Source organism: Microtus pennsylvanicus, chromosome 21, assembly GCF_037038515.1.
Source record: "Microtus pennsylvanicus isolate mMicPen1 chromosome 21, mMicPen1.hap1, whole genome shotgun sequence".
NCBI classification, from domain to species: Eukaryota; Metazoa; Chordata; class Mammalia; order Rodentia; family Cricetidae; genus Microtus; species Microtus pennsylvanicus.
In genome coordinates this window covers 20600680-20616940 of record NC_134599.1, presented here as the reverse complement: position 1 = coordinate 20616940, position 16261 = coordinate 20600680, and the positions used below count along the sequence as shown (strand labels likewise).

General features: G+C 45.9%; 1 protein-coding gene across 1 annotated transcript in view; it reads left to right on the top strand.

Annotated features, from left to right (window-relative positions):
* Alk (ALK receptor tyrosine kinase) overlaps nucleotides 1-16261 on the top strand; it is a 726297-nt gene that overhangs the window by 393455 nt on the left and 316581 nt on the right. Inside the window, exon 4 of the mRNA XM_075955828.1 lies at nucleotides 4316-4517. Within this exon, the coding sequence (XP_075811943.1) occupies nucleotides 4316-4517 (202 nt within the window). The remainder of the gene's footprint in view (nucleotides 1-4315; nucleotides 4518-16261) is intronic.

Below are 16261 nucleotides of genomic sequence, written 5' to 3'. Positions count from 1 at the left end.
GAGAGAGAAAGGAGAGAGAGAGAGAGAGAGAGAGAGAGAGAGAGAGAGAGAGAGAGAGAGAGATCTTTACTGACTTTAAAAGATTTATACAGACCACATCCCAAAGAGCTTAGGAAATGTATTTTTCCTTTTCCTTTTTGGGTGGAGCAAACTGCCGAGGAAAAGACAACACTCAGCTACAGAGTTTTATTGAGAATGAAAATACTTTGAACCTGCTCTCTTATTGATAGTCCAGTTGCGCAAAATAAATTTTATATAAACATCATCTCTCATATTAGAACTGGAAAAAGAATCCATTCCCCCGGTCAGCTTTGAAAAGGCGCAGTTACTGAGGCACTGTGTTACTAATTATAGGGACAGAATTCCCACACCCAGAAAGAGCTGCAGCGCTGCAGGAGAACTCCCAGATCCAAGCCCCAGCAACTCTGCCAGATTCTTCCCGTTCCTTTTAGTCCACATGTATGCAGTCTTCCAGGAGAAAGGGGCACTGCCTTCATGTCACCCACACTCTTTCTTTTGTAGCTGGTTTTTAGCTCAATTCTCTACCGATGTGAAATCAAGCAAGGGTCTTAGGCCAGCTCACAACTATTGCTCCTTTATTTGGAAGTTAACATATGAGACATTCATTGTAACCTCAGACAGTATCCCCAACAGTCCTGAGCAAAACTCTTATCAAGAGAGATTCTCTCCAAGACTCTCACCCAGTCTGGATGGCGACACAGGACCCTAACATGGGAAACCTTCGGCTTCCCAGAGACCAGCCACCTGCATCCTTCCTTACCACAACAATAGAGTGAAGGTCTTGACTTCAGTCGTGACCCCGTCCTAATGTGGACCAGTGGTGGGGGATGGCATTGGTGGTTGATGCTGGTCTCCTGCAGCGTCAGATGAGACCTCTAGACACATTGCTCTCGGTGTCACTCTCGTGCTCAAAATAGATGGCACCCAGGAATTCAGTGCTCTCTGTGGTACCAGCAGCCATCTTCCATGCCCATCTTTGTTCTTCATCTTCTCGCCGTGTTTCCCACACTCAGCCAAACATTTTTCTACATTTATGCTTTTACACACACACACACACACACACACACACACACACACACATTGATCCTACCAGTTTTTTCTTCTCTCCTTAAGACACAGGGTCAAGGGCCGGAGAACACCGACTGCTTTTGTAAAGGATCAGAACTCGGTTCTGAACTTCTATTGCACCTATTAGGGCAGCTCACAACAGCTTGTAACTCCAGCTCCAAGTGCCTTGGCACCTTCTGGATTCGATGGGCATTGCACTCACCTGCACAAAAGTGCAAAAGTGCGTGCTCTCAATCCAGCTTTCTTACTTTTTTGGTCTCTCTCTATTTCCCCCCATCCTCTCCCACCACCCCTTCTTCCTACCCATTTTCTCTCTCACACACAGTTTAAAAATAAAATATATTTTAAAAAAATATATATGGTCAAGATATTTTCTTAATTTTTTTAAAAAAAACTATTGACTCATTCTCTGTGTATGGGGTTTTACCTGCATGTATGTATATACAAGTACATGCCTGGTGCCATCAGAGGTCAGAAGAGGGTGTCAGATTCCCTGGTACTGGAGTTACTGACTGTTGTGGAATATTAAGTTGTGTTAATTTTCTTATACTATGCAATATTTGTTTAATGATGCAAAGATGTGCTGCATTCTTTCATGTTGCATTTGTTTAACTCTGTGAAGCTGTGTTACTTTGCCTGTCTAACACACCTGATTGGTCTAATAAAGACCTGAATGGTCAATAGCGAGGCAGAAGAAAGGATAGGAAGGGCTGGTGGGCAGAGAGAGTAAATAGGAGGAGAAATCTAGGAAAGAGAGCTAGGAGTGAGAAATGGAGGAGAAGACACCAGGGACCAGTCACCCAGTCACCATGAAGTAAGATGGAAAGAAAGATATATAAAGAAAGGTTAAAAAGCCCAGAGGCAAAATGTAGTTAAAGGGAAACAGGATAATTTAAGTTAGGAAAACTGGTTAGAAACAAGCCAAGCTATGGCCATACATTCATATGTAAGAATAAGCCTCTGTGTATTTATTTGGGAGCTGGGTGGCGAGTCCCCAAAGAGTCAAAAACCAACAATTGACAACTATGACCAATCATGTGGATGCTGGGAATAGAATCTGGGTCCTATGGGGAAGCAACACATGTTCCTAACTGCTAAGCACCTCTCCAGCCTCTCAGGTCAAGATCGTCTTGTTTATGGGTCTTCCTCCCTGGACCTACAGGCTCCTTCATGGACTCCCAGAGTGCTTGGTCCATTGTAGTCTGTGTGTTATAGCTTGGTAACCTCTACTCCTGAGGACACTTTTTGCACAGAGCTCTTTATCTGTGCCAGGACTGGCCTTCCTCAAGATGCTGTCCTGTTCCTGCCAGTGTCCCCAGGGGAGAGCCTGGGATTAGATGGTGACTCAAAGTAATTAGCCACTGAGAGGAATCTGGAGGCACTACAAAGTGAGTCAGGAAGGGATCTGGCCCTGTGCTCACCTGCTCCTCCTTTCCCTAAGTGACCCCTTGGGTGCCTGACCTATACACCCAGACAAAGCTTCCCTGGCCACATTTTAGGCAAAGGACTCTATGTCAGGGAGAGAGCACTGCTTGGGATTCTGGAGGCCTGGCGGCTGATCCTGACATTCAAACACCCATTTTGGACCCATTAGTACCCCATCTGGGTCAATAGTCTACCTCTCTTTAGAAGCTAAGGGTTGTACTATATGGCATGCCCAGCTACGGGTCAGGAGTTCTAACCTCTTCTCTTGTGCTCTATGCTCATGGCAAGAACATACTCCCTCCCCTATAAATCGAGGGTTAGATATAGAGTATGTAGCGAGAGTTATGGAGCAGTTTTCCAGATACCCACAGGCCATGTTAAAATGTTTTAACACATGTGGAGTGCATATTCTAGCTCTGACCCCACGTCCTCCAAATGGTTCAGAAGCTTCCTCGCTCTCACTTCATCCTCACTTGAACCTTAAGTTACCGCTACCTACTTTTACCATGTTGCAAATTTCCGATTCTTGGAGCAATGCCATCTTTCTCTAAATGTTGCTCCCGGTAAGGATTCTATGCTCTCTTTTTCACCGTTCTTCACCCCAGACCGTCAGTTCATTTGCCTAGTTGGGAAAATGAATTGAAGCCTTGGCGAGTACCGGAGGCGCTTTGAGAAGGCTGAGTCCTCATTAGCTTGTTCCCACAAGGGAAGTCAGGGGTCGAGGCACTAAGTCTCTCTGCTGCGAAAGGAGCAGCATCTGCTGGTGGAAAAGCTCAATGCAGGAGCACTGTGAGTGAAAACTAATGCATTCATTGCAGGGAGTGCCTGGAACAATAAAACGCTGCCATGCTTTTTATGCGAGCTGTGATCTCAGGAATGTCTGTTTCTTATAGGTCATCTAGCCTGAGCTACTCGGATCCAGCTCGTCCCAGGAGGCTCTGCCACATGTGTGGCATCGATGGGGATTTCTGGGTCTTGCTTTGTGAGAACCAGTTGCCAAGTCATATGACTGAGAGACTTGAGATCTGAAATGGAGCTGCCGAGATTACTGAGTTCAAACTAAACCTTCTCAAACCTTCTAAAGCCAAAAGCTAAGAGAGCTATTGTTTAGCCTCAAATCACTCAGCTACTAAGCAGAAAGAGTATTCCTTTGAAAAAGAGGCTTTTTTCCTGTTTTGTTAAATACAAAAAGCAAACTAACAAAACCACTCCAAGGCTTAAGGGCATAGGAGCATAGAACCAGTTAAGTAGGGGATGCTAAGCTATGTCTTAGTGTTATATTGCTGTGAAGAGACACCATGACCATTGCAACTCTTTAAAAAGAAAGCATTTCTCTGGGCTTCTTTACAGTTTCTGAAGTTTAGATCATTGTCATCGTGGTGGGGAGCATGGCAACATGTAGGCAGACCTGGTGCTGGTTAGAATTCTACATCCAGATCCATGGGCAGCAGGAAGAGAGAATCACTGGACCTGTCCCGGCCTTTCAAAAACCGTAAAGCCCATCTGCAGTGACACACATCCTCCAAGACCACACCTCCTAATCCTTTTCAAACAGTTCCACTCCCTGGTGACCAAGCATTCAAATCTATGACCCTATGGGGGCCATTCTCATCCAAACCACCAAAGGTTAGAACTTTGTCCTGAACGATTGTCAAGGTCATGTCCTCGGTTGCCATCCACCTCCTCCAGGACCGACTGGACTGGATGTGGATGTACAAATAAAGCGGTACCCTTCCATGAAACTGCTTCTTGCCCTCCTGTTTGGACACATCTTCAGATTTGCTCTCTTTCCTCTTCCCAGGCTCCTTCCTTCTGCTGAACACCTCTGCAGACTCCAAGCACACCATTCTGAGCCCCTGGATGAGGAGCAGCAGCGAGCACTGCACACTGGCTGTCTCGGTGCACAGACATCTCCAACCCTCCGGGAGATACATTGCCCAGCTACTGCCCCACAATGAAGCTGGAAGAGAGATTCTCCTGGTGCCTACTCCAGGGAAGCATGGGTAAGTCTTTCCCAAGGTTCCAATCGATTTTTTTGAGAAGGTTATTTGGCTTTGGAATGCACATTTCCAGACTCTAACATCTACTTAAGACTCACAATTGTCCTTTAATGGGTACGTCCAGATTGAACCATTACTGCTAATATCCCCAGGTGGTGCCCCGGGCCTTGATCTGTGGGTCCCCCAGACTGCCCTGGTTAGTGGTCCTTCCAAAGGCCAGAGGACCAGCTGTCAGACTGGGCATTTAATGTGTGAAAGTTAAAGATATTCATGTCCTGAGGTCCAGATGGAGCCAAGGAGCGAACAGCTAAAGAGAATGTTAAACAGCTGCCATGAAATCAATTTCGTATGCCAGAAAAAATGGGTTTTATCAGCAGAACGTAGGCAAGGAAGGGAAAAAGACAAAATAGTGTAGCCACCCAAGCAGATCCTATGAGATTATGCAGCCTGAAAATAGGAGTAGCCAAGGACACAACCTAGTGTTAACCCAACAGAGATTAGAAGAGAGCTTTGTTCTAGAACCTTCCAGACGTGGCCTACCCTGAAGTCACCCAAGGCCGACAACATGGAAGGTTGCTAAACTTCCTGGAAGAGTGACTTGCTCGCTCAGTGGTCCATCGTGCCTCTACAAGGAATGACATGGGAAAGCGACTTGGACCAAACTGCCTGCCTTTGCGTCTCTACTCCTTTCATAATTTTATAAATAGCATGCCAAGGTCTCAACTCTGAGTGATCACGTGTTTGATGACTTTCCAATGAGCAAGGGTGATGATCCTTCTTTGTAATGATTATAGTTTTTAAAATTTCTGATTCAATAACTATGCAAGGATTTGGTTTCCTCCAAGAAAACCTCTTTTGAGGAGAGTCTCTCTTGACAAATACCTATTACCCATCCCCTGTCCTTGCGGTGTGCACAGGTAGAATCTTGACTAAGACTACTGCTTCCCCAATTGGGCAACAAGATTTCCTAGGGGCTTTCTGTGAAGTCTGTTCCTCATCCCATGCTGTCTGTATTCAGTTGTATATAGAAGAACTCCATACCACAGCAACCGCAACAGGAATGAAATTTTTTATTATTTTGTTTGTATTCCTGAGTTTTATTTGTTCTTTCTCTGGACATGACAAGAATGCTGCAGACTCGAACTCACAGGAGAAGTGGTCCCCAGCACAAGATCAGACCAGTTAAAATTCCAGCATGCATAGGAGATGGGCCCTGAGCCCTGAGCCCTGTGTGAGGAGTTATTGGCAACTGATGATTGTTAGGGGAAGAATTCACTTTTCACTGGGGGTATGGCTGCTGGTGGGTTCCCCATGTTGCAGTGGATAGCCCCACACATATATGCAAATAGGCAGTACCAACTGGACTGGATTCACTGGAGAGAAAGGGAGGATGCTGGGGTAGGGGTTTATGAAGACTTAGATAGAAGGTCTGGAGGGGATATATGTTCATGACACATAGTATTCATTGAGGAATGACATCCAGTACCAGTAAGAATATTAACTGCATAGCAAGGCTCACATCCATCCTTTTGGGCTGAAATGCCTCTTTGGGTCTCTTGCTTTAGTCTGATCACTAAACATAAGGAGTGTCAGGTGCCTGAGCTGCCTGTTGTTTTAGACAAGCAGTTCTCGGGAACTAGAGCTTTTTTTATGGCCTGATGTTCTTTTCCAATGGAAAGCCCAAAGGATAGGGCTTCCCATCCATTGGTAGGCAGGGCCAGTAGTAGCCTCAGAACAAGCCTGCTTCGTGGGTGGATTATTTTGACTTACCATTTCCAGTGTTCCCTTGTCAGGCAGCCTGGTAGAGACTAGAGAGTGCTGCTTGGAGCTGCTGAGCCTTCAAGCAGTGAATCCCTAGGGTTCTGTGGATTGAGGCAGAGAATCGCTGATGTCTGGGTGGCTGGAGTTAGAGATCACCCTGAGAGACAAGCCTACAATACCAATGAGTGTGAGGGGATGTTAACACCTCCCATGTGGCCGTGCCATAATCCTTGTGGCTTAGATTCAGGAAGGCAATGCATCTCACTAATGACTACCCCCAAAAATCTTCGCTTCAGCATCCTTCTGTGCTTGCCGCAGCCATGTGAATCCCCATTGAACAGCTGGAAGCATGTATCTGTATCTAAGCATGTGTCTGTATGTGTAGATATGCAGATATACACATAGAAGAAGTGTAAGTGGCATTATCTGAACTGGATACCACACCCACCCCTCATTTGTGTTCTTTCCAGTAAAACTGAGACTGTGTTGGAGTGGAGAGATGGGGATGAGGAGGACTGAAAAAGAGAAATGAGGGAACAGAACCTTTTAAAGTGTATGTGTTTTTAAGCCTCTGGCTTAGTGCTTCTCGACCTTGCTAACACTGTAACCCTTTTATACATTTCCTCACATTGTGGTGACACCAACCATAAAGTTACACCACTGCTATTTTATAACCATAATTTTGCTACTGCTATGAATCATGATGTAAATATCTGATATGCAGGATATCCGATGTCATGACTCACAGGTTGAGAATCACTGTTCTAGTTCCTCAAGACAAACAAACCTGGAATCATGTGATGTTAGTACCTTCAGGGGCATCCTTCCCTTTGCAGCTGATGAGACCAAGGAAACCACCACCCTGCTGTGTACATAGGCCATGAACTTACTTAAGGTTGCAATAGCCACTCCACTGTCCAGGGTGCCCTCTTCCTGATCCCCAGAGGGGCTGAGCTGCCTCTGCAGGATGTGAACTGAGACAGGACAGGAAACCAAGAATTATGCAGAGACAGATCTGGTGATGTGGACACCACATCTATAGAGACTTTGTCTCTGTCCCAGGCTCTAGAGTCTTAGGTAGAGGAATGTCCTCCCCACCTTTGGCAGAGCCTTTGTGGGCTTCTGTGATGTACAGGAATAATTCCAACTTTAAATTAAAGATGCCTTGGGCCAACTTCTTGCTTCCAATTCGATCAATATGATGATAGTTGAGAGCATGACGTGTCAGCACAAGGGACAATCAATAGCCCATTCTACTGCATCGAGGAGTTCTGTTCTCCTGGGCATCTTGGCAACTTGGTAAACACAAGGCCATTGTCCAGCAAATCAGAGAGCTCTGGGTATTTGTAAGTCAGATCAAGGTCTCGTAGCTTCCTATTACTGACATTTGGGGCAGAATGATTCTTTTTGTTAGGCGAGGCTGTCCTATGCATTTTCTTTCTGGCCTCTACTAAAGTAGATGTTGACATGGGTTTCTGTCCCGCCTGGTCTGGCAGCCATTCAGTCCCAAAAAAACACACAGAGTCTATGTTAATTATAAACTGGTTGGCCTATTATCTCAGGCTTCTTATTAACTTTTACATCCTGCATTAACCCATAATTGTTGTCTGTGTTAGCCACATGGCTTGGTACCTTTTATCAGTGAGACATTCTCATCTTGGTTCCTCTGTGTCTGGATTACGACGTCAGACTGATCTTTCCTCTTCCCAGAATTCTCCTCTTCTCCTTGCCCTGCCTCTACTTCCTGCCTGGTCACCCCACCTATACTTTCTGCCTAGCTATTGGCCAATCAGCATTATATTAAAGCAATACAACTGATAAATCTTTATAGGGTACAAGATCATTGTCCCACAGCAACTGGGTGACATCAAGACATTAGCAGCCCCTCCCCAATGTGCCAATCCAAAACATCCCCAGGTATTTTTCTTTTCTCTAAGCAAAAACATTCACATCGTTAACCAGTCAGTTCTATGGAGCACTGTAGAGCCAGGAGAATTGAGGTTGGCCTTGTTCAAACTTTTCAATTTATAGATGTAGTTACTAAGGCCCAGAAAGGAGGAAACGTGCTTCCTGTCACATCACAAGATTTATTTTGTCAAGTTGAGTGTCTGCAATCCTACACACATGTCAGTGTGTCAATCACTGTGATTGGTCATGGCTTGCAATGACACATAAAGCCTAGTTTGTACCCTTGAGTAGTAACACAGCTCTGGCTAAAATTTAATATTTCCCAGATGTGCTGGCCAGTCACTGCTGTACCCCTTACATGTGTTTTCTTGCTTAGTACTAATAAAAGCACAATGAAATACATTATTGCTCTCATATCCCATATTGCAGATGAAGATATCCAGCAAAGCCAATTAACCTGTCTGAAGTCAAAGGCTGGGCAGTTTGGAGGTGTTCTGAACCCACTCAGCAGCTAAACTTGTGAGCGTTTTCATCCATTGCTCTAAGAGCTCAATCGGGTCACGGTAGTTCAGCAGGAAAATCCCAGTTCAGGAGCTGTGTTGAATAAGAAGTAATGAATTAAAAAGTCCCATCTTGCTATTCACCGAGCAGCTTCAATAAGATCAGAGAGCTCTAGATATTTGTAAGTTAGATCAGGGTTCTCTCAGCTTCGTGTGACTGACATTTGTTAAGACCACAGAGGTACAAAGAATATACATGATCGACCCCATTACCGTCAGTGTTCTGTGAGAGAGCTTTCTGGCTTCAGGCAAATCCCAAGTCCTCTCAAGCCTTTGTTTCCTCGTCTGTGGGGAAGTCTGCTGCTGACCGTGTGCTGTTCCGGGTCCTCTTCAAGGATGGGGACATTCTGTATATGGCATGTAATACAAGTCTGGGGTGGGCTGGGTATGCTTAATATCCTAATATGGTCTGTTCTGATAGAGATTAATCTGGTCTCTGCTTATGAGGTCCTGTCGGGAGAAACCAATGGCTTCTATCACTGAAAGTTCACTTCCACGGTAGCATAGCACCCCGAAGAGCAAGGGGGACAAGTGACAACTATGTGATGCTCACTGTGATGATGACAAGTGGAGCTGGCTCCCTCTCATAATAGGCAATAGTAATTTGTAGACCAGCCATTGGAAAGCAATATTCAATGTTTGCAGCTAGGAGGGAGGGAGTCAACTGGGGGAGAGCCTGACTCAGAAGAACAGGCTAAGGAATGACAAGTCCCCACCAGACCCTGAGTCCTGCTTCCACCGTGGTGGCTCAGGGAACAGTAGCCTGCCTAGAAGCCCTTGGAGGCAGAGGAAGGGCAGCTGGGGTCTCACAGCGATGGCTCACTTTCTGGTCACCTGCACAGTAAGAGTGTGTTAGGGCATGAGCAGCAGAGTCTGCCAAGACAGCCTGGCTTTAGAAGGGGTCTCCTGAGCAACAGAGAGATGTAGGCCCAGTCTGCGCACCACCCAGCCAGAATGACTACAGAAGCGAGGAACCAGAGAACCAGGGCTGTCCAAACAGCCCCATGTCTGGCTGGCCACCGATATACAGAGTGCATCAAAGCTAAAAATGAGTCATCAGCAAGTCCGTGTGAATTGAATGAACATGGTAAGACCTAGTCAATGTGGCGAGTTCTGAGACGACATGAGGCAAACGGCTCACATTACGCCCAATTGTAGGAGATGCTTAATAATGCTAGAGCCTTCTCCACATAAGCAGTTGTTTTCCAACAGTGGAAGGAGGTCCCTGCCTGTAAGACGTGCCAAAGATGACAGAGCCAAAGAACACATGGCCTTGACTTTCAAGGACCATCCAGCCCATTAATGAGAACAAGTCAAATCATAACAGTTATGTTGTAGAGACAGGAAGAAGTTTAGCCAGATTCTGCCTCTGCACAGTGAGCTGCCTGCTGTACCATGCCGCCCTAGTGATGTGTTTTAACAGGATCAATCCTGCAGCAATTGGCTGTGCGTAGCTAGTGCCCTCCTGGGTTCTGGAACATAGGCTTAAGGGCTTGTGGTGCTTGAGGCTGTAGGAGAGAATTTCCTGGGCTCTTTCCCAGGCATCCATCCCAAGTCTCCCTGCCTCTCTAAGCACATAGATTTCTCCTGCAGCCATGACTATCTGGGGATTTTATTATGTGTGACCAGAACTCCACAGTGTGTGAAGGGAACAATTGGTCCCCAAGGGCATAAGAGGTGCCAATTGCTTGAATTGCTAATACTTGAAGACTTACATCCAAAGGGCATGTTGATAGTGAGGTCTGAGCCCAGCAGAGCTGTTAGGAGCCTGTCAATGCCAACACGCCTATTGCAGAGGGTGGGAGGACACTGAGATGCTCCTCTCTGTAAACCCTCACCTTTCTAGAGACACCAGCCCTAGTCCCAGATGGGACTAAAGTCCAGAGCCTCCATCAGTTGAAGCCTACAAGCATGGTACAACATCAGAGGTCAAACTGCACACTTAGAGCAGAGCCAGGACTCACCATTCCGGTCCGCAAGAGCTCTCCCATGCCCTTTCCCGTCATCCTCCTGTCTGAATAGGTGTGGTGCAGAGACCTGCTCAAGTGTATGTCCAGGCTGGGCATACATTTGCACTTTTACATAGGCAAATCGGTTCTGACCCACAATCCCAGTTTTAAAGAGTATTCACAATACTACCAGGGAGATGGGCCAGAGTACTGTGACCCAGAAAGAGACTGGCATTGGAGGCGTGGTCTTGGTCCTGCTCCTTTCTGGGGTTTTCAATATGAATAACCACAGCTCTTCCATCTTGGGTGTCTCACCTCCTCTAGAGGGCATCACGGGGATACTCAGCTACCAGGCAACAACCATTCTATACCATTGACCCCTGTCTGCAGATGCTGCCCAGCTCTGGGTCCACAGTTCTCTCCACCTCTCTGCCATTGATCCGTCCTACTGACTGTCCTACCTTTCCATAGGGACCTTCCCTCTCCCGCACACAGAACCTTGGCTTTTCTCGGAAGTTGATAGGACAGGATGGTCTCACAGGACTAAGTGGGGGATGATGGTCCCAGGGAAGCGCTCGAGTGGAAAAATGCCGCAGGGCTTTCACTTCCGAAAGAAATTGATTGCTTTTGCAGAGTTGTGCTGGGTCTGACTTCAGGCTTCCCAGGGCACTGTGGCAGGCTTGGCCACAGCAGAGAAATCAGAGCCTATAGCAGCCAGCATCCTGCCAGAGTTCTCCTCAAATCCTGCCTGCATGATAAATGGGATCAGGAATAATAATAATAAAAAAGGTGATCATTTATTGAAATTGATGCCCTGGAGTGGCAGTGTCACAATGATTTAATTTGAGGCCCAGATTTTTCTTACTTTCAAAGTCATTCTCAGTGTCAGCTTCCCTCTCTTTCCCCTTGGTCTGAATAACACACTAATAAATATACAATAAGGGCTTTAATGTCTGGGGTGATTTACACTAAAAAGGGAGCTCCATTCAAAGGCTTTAAAGATAATTTTTAAAAGTCTTAACACTCACGCTCTGGTTCATCAGCGGCATATTTCCTGGATGTTTTAGCTGAGAAGCAATCATGACGTCTGAGTTCTCTGAGTGGAGATGGTTATGGGACACAGAACCGAAGGGCTCTTGGACCTTGCTCTCCACCCACAACAGAGAGCTTTGGGAAACCTGAGTTTCTTAATAAGATGACAATAATGACTCTACCTCCTGGCTCATTGTAAAGCTCAAACTAGACAAGGTGTGGGAACTACGTTAAACCCTTCTCCCACCTCCTCTAACTGGTCCAGGGCTGCTCCTCCTCTAGGTCACCATGGTTATGGGACATAAACACAATCAGAGCCAAGATAGGAATTCATTTTCCTGAGTGTGACTAGCTGGGCTCTTTGTTCTGGGGTCCAGCTCACTGTGCCTGGATTGACCATATTTCTCACAATTTTGGGTAACCGTATTGAGGCGACTTTTAAAATGTTGAACTTCTCTTTAGGAACTGGTCTACCCTCCAACATGGTAGATCTGAAAATCTGATGACAGAAATCAGAGCCATGCCTTTTCCAAACCTCATAGAATATAACTGAGTCCTATCCTCAACCACCGATATGATTATATTCACCTCTGAGGGGGACATGAACATGTGGATTTTTAGAAAACTCACTGGGGACTCCACTGCACATCAAAATTTAAGAATCATAGCTATCATCCTGGCTTAATTGCCTGTTCACATAAGCTGGTAGCTTTACATAACCACTTGACTAAGCATTAAGGAGAAAAGAAACGGATGGGAAATGAGTGAGGGACTGATGTAAGGTGGGTGGTCCTTGCTCTTCCACCCATAGGTAGACCCTCGAAAGATGACACTCTCCAACTGTAGCCCAAGCTAGAGCATGCAGCCCTCAAGCTGGGACAGCAGGAATGTACTTGAGTTGTGGATGTGACTTATCTTTATTGGCAGCTATACTCACAAATACTTCCAAAAGGCTTCTCAAGGACGCTAAGAAACTGAGAATACAGTGAAGATCAGAGAGTCCAGAGCTGATGGAGTCAGAGACCATCTCTTCTCCACCCATGTCTTTATCCAGCCATCTATGTTAGTCATCATAGATGTTCACCTCTACTGAACATCTATACATCTATTATCTAAGCATATGTGTGCATCATTTCTCTTTCTCTCCCATCTGATGCTTTTCTGTTGGCTTAGAGGCTGCATATGAATCTACTGATATTCCAGTTATCATCTGCCACCCCACAGCTCCTCAGTCAGCACCCAGGTGGCCACTGAGTCCTCAGCCTGGCCAGCCTTTGGTCCTGCAGCCCCGACTCCACTGCGGCCACCACACAGAAGTTTAAATTAAGTCTCTATCAGTCTATTTATCAATAAGACTCAGAAGTCAAAGGCTGGGATGAAAACCTGACAGCTCAGAGAGGCCGAGTAGCAACTAGTTGACCTTGCTTTTTGGCCAAAGACACCACAAGAGACACATCTCTTTCCTCATTGCAGAAACCAGAGGAAGCTCAAATTCTAGTCCATGCTCTTTCTTTCCTATGTAGCTTCTTTATCCAAAATGCTGACTTCTCTATGGTCAATTCTGGGTGGCTAGTCATTGGCTCTGTCCCCTTGATTCGAAGTATAACTTTATTGGGCAGCATGGGTATCAAAATATCCCATAACATCCATCTATATGCTTATCCATCCATGCATCCTTTTCATACATCAGAATTTCATGTGCTGACTCTCACCTGGACCCTGGCTACACAGCCCCCTATTTTCTTCTTTGGAGGCAGCGACTCACCAGCTCTGGTGAGAATCGCCTGTACTGTGCCTATTTAGTTTACCAGGTCCATCCGCACCCCCTCGCCCATTTCATCTTCACTTGAATCTTCGTCATCACATATTATCATTTTATCGATGAGTAAGCTGAACTCAAAGAACTCCATGATCTGTCTGTAGTCACGGACAGCGCCGGGGAACACAGTTTGCTGGGTTCATTTCCTTTTGTCTTGTCATCTCCCCAGAGGACCTTGCAGTTCCATCCTGGCCTCGTGCCTAGCCCTGAGGAAAGGGAGAACTGTTCTCATCCATTAGCAAAAGCTCTTCTTCTCTCAGAAATTCATGTAGTGCTGAGCCACAGCCGTGAGAGTGGAAACCTTGGCTTCTCTGTCTTTAACTCCTCAAGGCATTTGGCCTAGTGTGTAGTGCACAGTAGCCATTCGGACTCGTGAATAGCACATAATAGGTACTCAAACTTGTGTGTAGCACATAGTAGTCATTCGGACTAGTGTATAGCACATAGTAGGCATTTAGACTAATGTGTAGTGCATAGTAGCCATCCGGACTCACATATAGCACATAGTAGGCATTCAGACTCGTGTGTAGCACACAGTCGGCATTCCATGATAGCCGAGGAGATCAATTTAAACATAGCACCACAAGGCATCACTTTTCAAATCTGTACTCTGGATCTAAAGTTAATGTGGAGGCTCAGCCGAAGATGACAGAAGACTGTTCAGTCAACGGGAAGATGGAATTCCCTGTCTCCCCGCCCCTCTACCTCCACCTTAGGATATATATGTATTCCACCCCGGGACTCAGGAAGCAGCTGTCAGAGTGCACCTCAAGTGTGAAGGTTGCCACTAAGTACAAAGGACAATTCCTTTCCTGGCAGGTAGAACTTTTACTCATGATTGCTTTCATTGACAGGCGTCAAAAAAAAATAATATAATAAATGAAAAGACCATCAGCTTCTGCCAGCTTTGACCTTCGTGGTTTGACAGCCGGAGGCTTGTAGTGGGGCCTTTTGAGCTAGCTGCTCTTGTCTTCCTACTCTGCCCTGGATATTTGATGGATTGAACCCCAGAAGGATGAGAGAATCGTGAATACCTGTAACCCTTGGCCTGTCAGAATGGCATCTTGGCAAATCCCATAATGATAAATAGACGTTGTATACCAAGAGAAGCCAAAATGGATTGAAAGAATCACATTTCACCTCAGAAGTGTTTACTGAAGCTCACCATGTCCCAGCAGGGACAGAGATATTAGAATAAATAGAGGAATTTAAGTGATAGCCCACTGGGGACAAAAAAAAAAAACTTCTCTCATTCATTCATCTTCTCTGACATCAGTGGTTTATGATTTTCCTCAGCCCCTAGCATCCCTGGGACACTGGTGGATCTTGCAGTTTCTAGGAGTTGGTCAGTGGCAGATACCTCAGTTCTGTGTGGAGATGATTACAATGATTGCTTCCCATAGATCCTGGAGTTCTGGTGGTCACTAAGCAACATAGCCCAAAGAGCTGTCTCTAAAGGGGAAGGGGGCTGGTCAGATATCAAGAAGATGGAGGTATCTAGCACAGAGTACAGCTGTGCAAGAGGCCAGGCCCCCTGGGGAAGTAGGTGATGAGCTGGGATTGTGACATCCTCCTACCTAGTCCCTGCTCAGTCTCTTGGAGTTCTTATTCTGTCATGGACTTGTGTGATTACACAGTCATTTGCTGCCCACAAAGGCTATGTCAAGCCGCAAAGTCTATTCTCTGGACCCACATCACCCAGCCTGCACTTAGAGCAAATGGCCTGGGACAGAAGCCGAAAGGACCACCCTTGGGGCTGTCCTCACCACCTCTCTGCTGCTGTCCCCTTTTCCCGCGAGGACTCCGGATGCCAGATGCAAGAATGTTTCACCATAATGCAGATAGATCTCATGGTAGACGCCGCTCTCTTTGTTGAGGTCAGCTCAGATTCCAGACTTTTTCTATTGTCCTTCCCTTTCCCTTTTAGCAGGAATAGGGAAAGCAAATTATTTTTTTGTAGCTTGATGACCTTCTACCCCATCTCACCAGAGAATCTTATTCATCTTTCAATGCTTAGTAAAATATCTCATGGCTGAAAAGGCCTTGTAGTATTCCCAAATGGCATTGAATAATAATTACACCGTGCAGCCTTGGGATCCTCACATCTAGTGACTGACCTGACCTCAATATGATAACCTGTTGGCATCTAAACTTTTTACACATAAAGCATCTGGCAAGGACAAAGTTACCAACTGGAGAAAACCAAGACCTGTAGCTGAGGGGACAGCCCTCTTCCATCCTGCTTTCTCCTTAGTTTGCATACAGAAAAACAGTGAGAAGGTGGAGGTACTGGAACTTTCTAACCCTAACTCATTGTCCATTCTCCAGCATCAGACCCTAAGCCTCTTCCAGGGAGGATGCTGAGAGATCTCTCCAGCATCACACAGCAGGTATGAAGATTGCACTGAGCCCACATCATTCAATGCCACAGTTTATGCTCCTAGTCACAACCCTATGTGTTCCCTTTGCACAACCCTAGCCAATAACTAACAATAAACCATTATCAGTCAATTATTTATGCTTAAGGAATTCCACCTGCATATTACCTATGGCAAACATGCAATCCTTCCTCTTGAAAACAAAGGGCGAAAGTCAAGAGAGTTGTCTCACAAAAGACTGATTTTGGAGAGCTAGCAGATAGAGGAACACAAACTGACAGGCATGATCCCTACTGCATGGTCCATCTAAGGAACCAGGTCCCTGCTCTCTTGTCTCCCG